We start from the raw sequence: 11948 nt of genomic DNA, 5'->3' as shown, positions 1-11948 counted from the left end.
TGTTTTATCCTACACCTGTCTATTCATGAACACATTCTCCTCCAACAATGGAACTGACATGGAGTTATAAACCTACTGTAAATGCTTGGGACTACCAGAGATGACCATGCCTAGAAACTTAGTGGAAGTGTATACTCTGTATAAAATACTGAATTTAGGAAAAGGGGGAAATACGAAATTCCTCAGAAGGCAATAAAAAAGGAAGTAGAGTTAGATTATAGGTAAAGACAGTGAATTTAAATAGACATCAGAGAATTTCAAGATATGGAAGCCAGTGCCTGCAGTTTTACAATAAATCCTACATTCTATCTATCTTCTCTAAACTGCAGATGCTGTAGAATCATGGAAAACCAATCCAGTGTCTCTGAGTTTTTCCTCCGAGGACTATCGGGGTTTCCAGAGCAACAGCAGTTACTCTTTGGAGTTTTCCTGTGTATGTACCTTGTCTCCTTGATTGGGAATGTGCTCATCATCCTGGCCATTGGCACTGAACCAAACCTCCACACTCCTATGTATTTCTTTTTAGCTAACCTTTCATTTGCTGACATGGGTTTAATATCCTCTGCAGTGACCAAGATGCTGTTCAATGTGCAGACTCAGCACCATACCATCTCCTATACTGGTTGTCTCACCCAAATGTACTTCTTCATGATGTTTGGTGATCTAGACAGCTTCTTTCTGGCCGTGATGGCCTATGATCGCTATGCGGCCATCTGCCGCCCTCTCCACTACTCCACCATCATGAGCCCCAGAGCCTGTGCCTTGATGCTTGCATTGTGCTGGGTCCTCACCAATGTAGTTGCCCTGACTCACACCCTCCTCATGGCTCGACTATCCTTCTGTGTAGTTGGAGAGATATCTCACTTTTTCTGTGACATAACGTCTGTCCTGAAGCTGTCATGCTCTGATACTCGTATCAATGAATTAGTGCTTTCAGGCTTTGGAGGCACAGTGCTCATGGTCCCCTTTGTAAGCATTGTTGTCTCCTATGTTCACATTGTAGCTGCTGTGCTGAGGGTCCGAACCTCTGGGGGAGCTTCAAAGGCCTTTTCCACATGCAGTTCCCATCTCTGTGTAGTGTGTGTATTCTACGGGACCCTCTTCAGTGTCTACTTGTTCCCTGCCTCTGTAGACTCCACAGAAAAGGATGTTGCAGCTGCTGCAATGTATACAGTGGTGACTCCCATGTTGAACCCCTTTATCTATAGCCTAAGGAACAAGGACATGAAGGGGGCCCTAAAGAGACTTCTCAGTCATAGGCAAATTTTTTCATCTTAGGTACAATGACAGCAATGTTTAATAAAAAAAGGCATGGAATCAGGCAAGTAACTTTCAGTTTGGGATCTGTCACATACTAGCCATAGACTATTGTCCAGTTATTTAGTCTAAATGCACTTTAATCTTCTCATTCATAAAATTGAGATAATATAATGTTTTTAGTTTTTCTGGGTGTTTTTTTTGAGATAAGGACTTTCTGTATAAGCCAGTCTGAGTTTGAATACTGTGTATGCAGTTCACATTGACCTGTAATCCATAATCCTCCTGCCTCAGTATTTGGAGTACTGGGACTAGAGACATATACCACTTCATGCAACTCAATAGTTTCTATTTAATATGATAATTTGTATGATTAAGTAAAGTAAACTATGACATTTATCTATTAATAACACAATGGAAAACAGTAAACGGTTCTAAAATGATACCTGCTGTTATTATTGTTGGTGTTGCTGTTATCATTCCTTATTGTTCCCTCAACTGAGAAGTAAAATGCTTTTTAATTAAGATTCATTTGTTCAGCAAATGTTCACAAACTATTTTCTATGTGGGGGGCTGGAGAGATGGCTCAGCAGTCAAGAGCAGTGGCTGCTCTTTGAGAGGACCTGGAGTTCCCGGCACTCACATAATGGCTAAAAATCATCCTTAACTACAGTTCCAGGGGTATCCTATGCCCTTTTCTTGCCTCCATGGGCATTGCACACATTGGTGCACTTACATACATGTAAACAATACACTCACAAACATAAGAATAAATAAAATTTCAACAGTATTTACTATGTGTTTGGAGCTTCTATCTCTGGGACAACAAGGAGTAGGTCAAGTCTCTGCCTTCAAGACATATCATTCTCAGTCATCAATTCATGGATGACAAAAATTAAGAAGTATCTGTCATGTTTATTGGCATGAAAGAATAGATATAAGGGATAGAGTTTAGGTTCTAGGAGTTGAAGAATTTCATAACAAAATAAATTCAATGTTTAGATAACTATACTGGTTGCCCAGGTCCCCATGGTTTGTGAAGAGTTCAGCAAAGATAGTATTAGAACCTCTGTACTGCTTCTGCCCACTGTTGGTCAGAAGTACTCAATGCTACAGACTTCCTGGGACCACTGGCTGAGAATACTGAAATTCCCTTGTATATTTGTTTTCAAGTTTGTCTTCCATACCTAAAAGGTGTAACAGTAGTTTAAATTCATTTCCAAAATATAAAAGTATACATTAAAGAATATATGAAGTTGCCTTTTCTAACTCCACAAATCTTAGAAATATTAATTTAAAAATATTAGCTATATAATTTTGATTCTTACACTGGTATGGACAATGTCCACTATTTACCTATTCACCCCCTCCTTACTGCAGCTCTAATTTAAATCTGACATTTTTCTTCAATCTTTAGAGTTTGGGGCATTTTGTATAATAGATATTAATCAAATTTAGACCCCCTCTGCTCTCCCAACCCCCTCCCTACCCATCCACTCACGGCCTCCTCACCAGATTTAAGGTATTCTGTCATATATGCTAAGTCCTATCCAGTTTAGAATTTGTACCCAGATGTCCCTCGGTGCAAGTTCATCCACTGGAGTCTGGTCAGCATATCTAGAGTCACTCTCTTAAAAAAAAGATCTATTCCCCCTCATCCCACAGTAATTTTTTGGTGAGTTGAGAGATGAATTCATGTTCTTTTTGCCTCTTGCTCCACTCTGCTCCCCAAGCCTTAGTTGGAGAGTTTGCACTCTAGATGTGTCACTTAGGACTAGGTAGCCCACATAAACTTATTCTCTGCATTTGACCAGGTGTGGAACCCTGTAATAGTCTCCATCTGCTGCAGAAAGAAGCTTATTTGGTGAGTAGTGAGAGGCATACTTGTCTGTAAATATAAGGATACATAGTTAGCATACAGTAAGAAATTACTTATGTCTAGGGATGTGACAGACACAGAGTTGGGTTTTGCTCTAGGATCTAGGACCCTTCCAGCCTTGTATATATTTGACTGTGTTTACAGTACCACACATGATTTTTCTCCCATTGAGTGGACCTTCAGTCCAATTAGATAACTGTTGATTACACCCCAAGATAAAAGTGCCACTACTGCACCAGTAGAGATTGTTATTGTTGTGGTTCTTAAACCTTTCATTGTTTTTTTTCTTTGATATAGTGATTGCTAGTCTTCATGGAGAAGGCTTCCTAGTCAGTTCCAGCTCCATTGCTCCAAGCCCCGTGATTGCCTTCAGCAACATGATATTACTTTCAAGTTCTGGGAGGCAATCAAGTGTTTTGTCAATGGCCTGTATTATTTTGGGAGTTCCTTGGACTACCCTGACCCAGAAATTGAAGAGCGGTTTCTCCTGTCTGGTACTGTGTTTCTTGTTGGATAACCTCAGCTATACACATGCACTCATGTACAAATACTGGATGTGTATTTTTCAGTAGGCCTTTGAACTAATACACTTCCCCCTGATTTTTACACCACCTAAGCATTATTTATCTCACTTGTCTGTTTTCCTATATAGCCCTCCTCCTCTCTCCCCAGTTAAAGTACCCCCATTTTCCCCTCGGTAACACCTTTCTCATTCTATGCCCCTCTCTTGCTCTCCTTATTCTTGTTTACCCCTATGGTTCCTTGTATAACCCTCCCTTCTTCCTTCCCACTTCAATATCCCCATTTCCCCATCTGCCCCTCGATAACACCTGTCTGCTACTATCCCCCACTCTTGGGCTCAGGAAACTGACTAACCACATTTTATCTGAACACGGAAAACTGCAAAGGGGCAAGGCTATAAATCCTCAAAGCCTACCCCCAGTGAAGTACTTCCTCCAGCTCCATCTCCTAAAGGTTCTTTTATTGCCTGAAGAAACACCACCAATCAGGTACCGAGAGTCCAAATACAGGAGCTTCCTGCTCCTGTCACTCACGCCCTGCTGCCCCAACTGTAATGGACTCTGTAACTGTAAGCTAAAATAAATCCCTTATTCCTTAAGTTGCTCTTGGTCAAAGTGTTTAATCAGAGAAACAGAAAAGTAACTAATACAACCTTCTTTGCAATGGGATTACAGGTGTGGACATGCATGCCTGGTTTTCCACAAAGCCCTTTAGCATAAAAATCAAGAGGCAGAGCAGTACACCACGATCTTATTCTTTTTCTCCTTTTTAAAATTGAATTTTGCAATTTTAATACAATATAATTTGATGGTATTTAGATTCCCCCATCTACAACTCCCCATATATACATATAATAAGGCCTATGGAATCTAATTTGTGTCCTCAAATTCCTTAATCTGGGACATTTCTCATTCAGTCTAGTACAGAGGCTGAGACAAAAAGAATCATGCCCATTCTGTTTTCATCTGCTCTCCTTGGGCCTTGGCACCTTCCTGCTGAGGCTGTGGGAGAGGCTGTGGGATGCTGACTAGCTGGGGTGAGTCAGCATCATCCCACCACGCCCATCTCTCTGTTTTGGGACAATGCCCAGGCTTGCTTACCCAGCACCAGAGCTCATGATTCTGCTGATAGTTAATAAGTACCGGTCCATCCTGTTTACATCTGCCCTTCTTTGACCTTGGTGCCTTCCCTCTGAGCCTGCCACAGAGCACGTGACTGACTAGAGGACTAAGCCGATCCCGCCTTGCAGGGTCACAGGGTCACCACCACCCTGCTTTGGGACCAGCCCCAGTTCTGCTGCTACAGGGCTCACAATTTTTCTGCTACCTAGTAAGAACCAGCCCATCCTGTTCCCATCAGCTCTCCTTGGGCCTTGGTTCTTCCTCATGGGGCTGCCAGAAAGCATCCGACTATTGGGTTAGTTAACTATATCCCACCCACCTGTGCCAGATCACCATTATTCTGCTGTGGAACCAGCCCCAATAAAGTGGCTCCAGGGGTCACACATTCTCTTCTTATCTACTCAGAACTGGTCCAGCTGATCCCTATCACCTTGACTAGAGCCTAGGCTTCTTCATCCTTCTGGAGAGCTCCTGACTAGCCTACCTGGATCCATCCAGGGCTCAGGGTTGGGTAAGCACATTGATGTCTTTCTTCCCCAGTACCTGGCATATCCATAGCAGCTTCCACCACTGTGAAAGCTGGCCAGCAGGGAGGGAGTTTTCTGGTCAGTTGAGGTTGATTTCTTTAGGTCCTGCATCCAAAGTGACTGGTGTCTTTAGCAATATGGCCTCTAGTTACAGTGGGAAAGCGAGTATAATGGTTAGTGCCTACTTAATTTGATTGTTTCTGGGGCCTCCTTGATTACAGACAGAAAGGTAGGTGTCCTATGCCTAGCATGGAGTGTTTATTAAAAATGTGGAGAATAAACCACTGCAGATTTTCACCATAGATGGGACATCTGTATCAACCCCTCCTCCAAGTCTCAGAGAAGAGGGGAATAAATAATGCAAAAGCTAGAAAATGGGGAGGAGTGCTGTAAAATGTGTTCCCTGGATATAACACAGCTAGTGCATACATGAATTCACAACAGCTGTGCTTACCTGCACAAGACCTTCACAATATCAAGCCAGTTAAAAAGTCCAGCAAGGAGATAGAGGGGCTTCCAAGGTCCTACCCTGTAGGAAACCAGGATGCCAGGCCCTAGGGTGAGGTGAGCCTAAAACTTATAGGTCCAGGCTGCATTCTCTGCTAAAAGGGATGGGCCCTGAAAACAGTGGCTCTGATAATCCCTGCCTTGCAGAACACTGTTAGGCTGGCAGAAGGAAGCGGCCCAGTCATAACTGAACTTGCAACTGCACATCCCCCATCAGCACAGTTTGCTGCATGAAACATCACAGAGGGGAAGAAGTCAAAACCAACTCGACCAAGGAAGAAATCTTGACAGAGACTGTTTTAAGTTTAAATTAAATGTACTTGTATTACACTTTGTCTTTTTTTGTTACCGTTAATTTTAATTTTCTCCCCCATTTTCATGTATATGTTTATGGTATGCATGTATCTGTGCATGCAGGTTTGTGCATATGTGGTATGCGTGTGCATGTGCATGTGGAGGCCTGAGGTTGATGTCAGGAATCATCTTTGACAGCTCTTCCACCTTATTCACTGTGGCAAGGCCTCTCAGTCAAACCCAGAGCTCACTAATAGGGCTAGTCTCCTAGGCAGCTTGCTCTGGGGATCCCCTGCCTCCTCCTTTCAAGGCTGGAATCACAGGTGGGCTGCCATGGCCACTTGACAGTTCCTTGGGTTCTGGGGATCAGAACTCCTGTCTTCTCCATTGCACGGCAAACCCTTTAACAACTGAGCCATCTCTGCGGCCCAATTTTTTTCATTTTTAAATTTTCATTCTTGTATAAAGTTTTTTTTAATATATAATTTTGTCTTAAATTTTATGTGTATGTGTGTATTGCCTGCATGTAGGTAAGTGCGCCCGTGTCACGCAATGCCCACAGAGGTCAGAAGAAGCTGTCAGATCCCCTGGGACTGGAGTTACGGACAGTTGTTAGCTGTCATGTGGGTGCTGGGATTTGAACCCTGGTCTTCTGCAAGAACAGCCAGTGTTCTTACCTGCCGAGTTTTACCATGGCCATCTTTGATCAGCTTAGCCATAAATTAGTCACTGCTTGGGACTTCAAACACCTCGCCCAGGCTGCCTTGTCCCCGGGACAATGGCTACTTTTAAAGTCTAAATACTATGATGAATGCACTGCGCAAGCAGCAAGAAGTGCTCAAGCTAATGTTGATGTGACAGCTGACATGCTTAAGGGTGAAGGTCAGTATGCTGATGCTGAGGCACAAAAGGTTTTTCCAGCTCAATATTTTGATCATGTGCACCTCTGCGCCTTGAGAGCCTGGAGATCCACACCAGATAGTGAGAGAGTGAGAGCTAGCTTAGCTGATCTCAAACAAAAGCCACAGGAGCAATGGGCAGAATTCTTAGCTAGGGTCTGGCGAGCAGTAGAGGCTAAGGTTCCTCACATACAAGCTGCCCAGATTTTAATAAAACAACTTGCTTATGATGGCTCAACTCAAGAATGTAAAGCAGTGATTGCTCCAGTAAAAAATCAAGATTTGTCTTCCTGGGTAACAGCAACCCAGGACATAGGCCAGTTTCAGCACAGGTTAGCATTTTGGCAACTGCATTGGCAGAAGCTTTTGCTGCCCAAATGAAAGATCCTTGCTTTAAATGTGGAAAAATGGGTCACTTTGTGAGACAATGCCCTCTCATAAATTGCAAGCCTATACCTGATCTCCCATCTTCAGGCTCAAGGCCTAAACCAAATAAAAAATGCCCCAAATGTCAAAAAGGTTTCCATTGGGCTAGAGATTGCCATTCTTATTTCAATAAAAATAACAAAACTTTAAACGAGAGATGGGGCAGCCCTCAGCTCCACAACCAAGAGGGTCAACAGCCTCAGTGGGAGTAACCAGTTCCTTGGGATGTATAAAAACCATCTGAATTCTAAAATAAATCATCCTGCTGGGAAGACACAGGTCCCAGAGTTTCACTCTGTCGCTGATCAGACCCTCTGCCCCGAAGCCAGCAGGTCCCCCGCTAAACAAAGCAAACCTGAGTCCCCACAACTGGCACCCGAGGGGGAGTTGGCCCCCACTTTAGGATCTCTCCCCATGTCCCCTTGTTCCTCGGGGGGTAGGAAGAACAATTTCCTCACTCCAGTCTTTCCATCCCCTACAGTGGAAAGACCCGGATCAGGTCCGTGGAACTCTTCAGCCATTTATCACCACAGGCATTATCACTAGCCTCTGGGGAAGAGATGTGCTAGGACAATTACAGGTGTCTCTCTCCTCAGCTGGAACCAAAAATTCTGCCTATACCTCTAAACAGTATTATACTGTTAATAATCCTTTTATTCAACACCCCCAATTCTAAAGTCCATTGCTCTGCCACTTGAGCCCATAAAACTCAAATGGTTAACTGATAACACTGTCTGGGTAAATCAATTTCCTATTTCTACTAATAAATTGCCACATTTACAGGGTCTTATACAGGAACAATTAGATAGAGAGCACTTAGAGCCCTCTAAAAGCCCCTGGAACACGCCTATATTTGTAATGCAAAAGAAAACTCGTGGAAAATGGAGATTTTTACAAGACCTAAGAAAAGTTAATGCGACTATGAAAAAGATAGGCTCGCTACAGCCTGGCCTTCCATCTCCTGCAGCTATGCCTGCAGGACATGCTATTATAACAATTGATATAAAGGACTGTTTCTTTTCTATTCCTTTACATCCTGAGGATAGGGAGCGTTTTGCTTTCACTATCCCTGTCAACAATCACTCTGTACCCATGCAGAGATATCAATGGAAAGTCCTACCTCAGGGAATGAAAAATAGTCCTACTATATGCCAATTTTATGTGCATAAAATAATTAGCCCAATACTTAAAAAATTCCCTACTGTTCTTGTTTTTCATTATATGGATGATATTCTCCTTAGTCACCCTTCTATTCAACTTTCAGAAGTTATGCTTACTAAATTAATGACTATTTTAACAAAATATGGACTTTAAATAAAGCCCTTCATCAAATAAGAGTAAATAGAGTTAATCCTCAAAAAGATATTCAGATTCTTATAATTCCAAATATAGAACAACCGTTAGCTATTATATTTCAAGAGCCTAATTTCCATTAGAATTTATTCACCTCCCCAATCATCTTAATAAAAAAATAACACCTTATTATTCTATGATAATTCTTTTAATTCAGAAAGCCCATTTACGGACTCTTCATGTTTTTGGGAAAGACGCTGACAAAATAATTCTACCCCTTACTTGGAAAGAAATTGATTACGTAGCTTCAATTTCCCCTTCATGGCAACTTGCCTTTGCAAACTATGCTGGAGATATTGGCATTCATTATCCATCCTAAAAACTTCTAAAATTATTTCAAATTAGTAAGTTTATCTTTCCCACTATTACTTCACACTCTCCTCTCCCAGGGGCAGACATCTTGTTTACAGATGGTACGAATGAAGGAAAGGCCACAGCTATTTTATACCAACTTCAAACAAAACAAAACATTTCTCATACTTGGAAAATGCCTGTTACTGCTTCTGCCCAGTATTCAGAACTTTATGCTATCCTCCAGAGCTTCATGCTTTTTCCTCGACCTTTAAATATCTACACAGATTCAGAATATGCTGCCCAGGCACTCCTAAACTTAGAAACAGCATTTTTACAACATAAACCAGGAGAACCTATTGGGATGTTATTCTTGTCTCTGAGGACTAAAATTCGCCAAAGAGAACACTCATTTTTCGTAACTCATATATGCTCCCACATTGGATTACCTGGTCCATTAGCCTCCTTAAATAAACAAACAGATAACCTAACCAAACAAGTAAATGTTGTGACTCCTTTATGCAGTCACCAACTCCTTCATCAGCCAGCAAAAATGTTAAAAGCTTTATATCCCCGCCTTACTAAGGATCAAGCTAAAATTATAGTTAAACAATGTCCTCAGTGTGCTCCACTTCTTCCCTTAGGTCCCATGACTGGAGTCAATCCTCGTGGCCTATGGCCTAATATAATCTGGCAAACTGATATAACTCATATAACTAAATTTGGAAAACTTAAATATGTCCACTGTACAGTAGATACTTATTTCTTGGCTTTAAATGCCACAGTTCATACAGGAGAAAAATCAAAAGATGTAATTAAATATCTTATTCAAACATTTTCAATTTTAGGAATACCTCATCAAATAAAAACAGATAATGGGCCCTCCTATACTAGTAAAATTTTTCAACAATTCTGCCAAACTTTTCACATACCCACTGGCATTCCTTACAACCCCACAGGACAAGCAATAATAGAGAGACCACACAAATGCCTCAAAGATTAAATAATTAAAATAAAAACTGGGGAATCACCTATACCTAGGATAACAGTACAGAATCCTCATTTCTTATTACACAGGTCTCTACTAACTTTAAATTTTTTCACACTAAATGATCAAGGAATTTCTCCAATGGCCAAGCACTTGCAGGGACTGACTGTCCCACAGCCCCTGCCGCAAATGCTTTGGAGGGACCCTGAGTCAGGTCTGTGGAGCAAAACTCCAGCACCTCTACTAACAACGGGACGAGGATGTGCTTGTGTCTTTCCAGAAAATGAATCCTCCCCCCGATGGGTGCCACTCAGATATGTCAGACCACTCAACCGAAGCCCCCACAGCAAAGATGGCTGCACTGACCCTGGGGACGTGGAAAAGGAGACCCCGCCAGAAGAAGATACAACCTCCTGTGACCTGGGGAATGATTAAGAACCTGATGAACGATGCCCTGGAGTTGGGACAATGCCAAGGCCAAGATATCTCTAAACCTGATGTTCTTCTTGTCTGTGTTCTAACTATACTGACTGTAAATAGCGTAAAAGCTGAAATGTGTGTCATCAATACTAATGGTAATGGTGTACCTATTTTAGGATCAAAACTAGTACGCGAGTGTATTACACAAAACTGCACGGCCACCTGGACCCATCATTTGGGAAAAGGATGGACAGAGGATATATAGCCAAATGGATGGAGGATTCTTAGGTTATAAAAATGCTACTGACCAGAGCCTAAAAAAGCAGCATGATTTCAGTATTTTTAAAGAGGCACTGACATTAGAAGATACTGGAAATCATTTTTAAAGAGGCACTGACCTTAGAAGATACTGGAAGTTATAGCTGTGTAACAAACCAAAAGAGACTTTTTAAAGTTATTAAATTAGTTAGATCAACCACATCTTTGCAATGAACCAGCCTGTCCATATCTAATGATTTAAATGAAAATTTATGGGTTCATCCTGCACAAAAGTATTATAATAAACAGAGTTTCTGTCTATGAGGAGACCCTTCTATACCAGGATTGTTAAAGAAAAATCTAATAGGAATGGGAGCACATATGGATCTTTATAAACAGATAACTAGGGACAATATAGAAAGTCAAATACAACGTGTTGATAAGATAGTCAAAGACTTACCTGTATCTCATGTTGTTGTTAATCACTGTTTTTGTTTTGATTGTAAGTTTATTCCCTTACACTGCAATACCACCTCTAATCATACCTTAAAGCATGGGAAACAATTGCCTGTAGGATGGACCTTCTTTTGCAATAATGAAACCTATGTATCACTGCCTTATGGATATCAAGGATTATGTGCTATAGGATGCATAATTCCTTTGCTAATAACTCCTCCTGTAAAAAGAATGTGTAGATATTTATCTGAAGACTGTGGTGATTCTCTCAAGCTATACTACCCAATAGCTGTAGCTGTTAGTTCTGTCTTTTTACTCCCCATACCTGGTTTGGTAACTGGATTGCAAAATGAGATATCTAAACTCGCTTGTATAACTAGTAAAACAGCAAACATAGCTGCAAAAATACTAGGAAAATTAATCAGAAAATGGGAGAACTAAGAACTGCTGTGCTACAAAATAGAGCTACTACAGACTATCTGCTGTTAAAAAATCACATGGGATGTGAACAATTTCCAGGAATGTGTTGTTTTAATTTGTCTGATTTTTCACATACTGTGGACCAACAGATTAATGATTTACAAAAGAAAATTGATAAGATGTCTAAATTTTCTATACCTTGGCCAAAATGGCTCCAATGGCTTACTCCATTCTTGGGCCCAATATTGATTGGCATACTTCTTATGGGAGCTCCAATAGCTATGCGCTGTATTGTAATTTCGATTAATAATACTGTGGTCTCTATGACCC

General features: G+C 41.3%; 1 protein-coding gene across 1 annotated transcript; it reads left to right on the top strand.

Annotated features, from left to right (window-relative positions):
* The first annotated feature begins 342 nt into the window (after nt 1-342).
* LOC103726656 (olfactory receptor 1N1) lies at nt 343-1278 on the top strand. The gene has a single exon (XM_008824276.1). It carries the CDS (start codon nt 343-345, stop codon nt 1276-1278), a length of 936 nt encoding a protein of 311 aa, XP_008822498.1.
* Nucleotides 1279-11948: the final 10670 nt, after the last annotated feature.

The sequence above is a fragment of the Nannospalax galili genome, unplaced genomic scaffold (genome assembly GCF_000622305.1).
Source record: "Nannospalax galili isolate Female #2095 unplaced genomic scaffold, S.galili_v1.0 scaffold290, whole genome shotgun sequence".
NCBI lineage: Eukaryota > Metazoa > Chordata > Mammalia > Rodentia > Spalacidae > Nannospalax > Nannospalax galili.
This window is presented reverse-complemented; position numbering and strand designations above follow the sequence as displayed.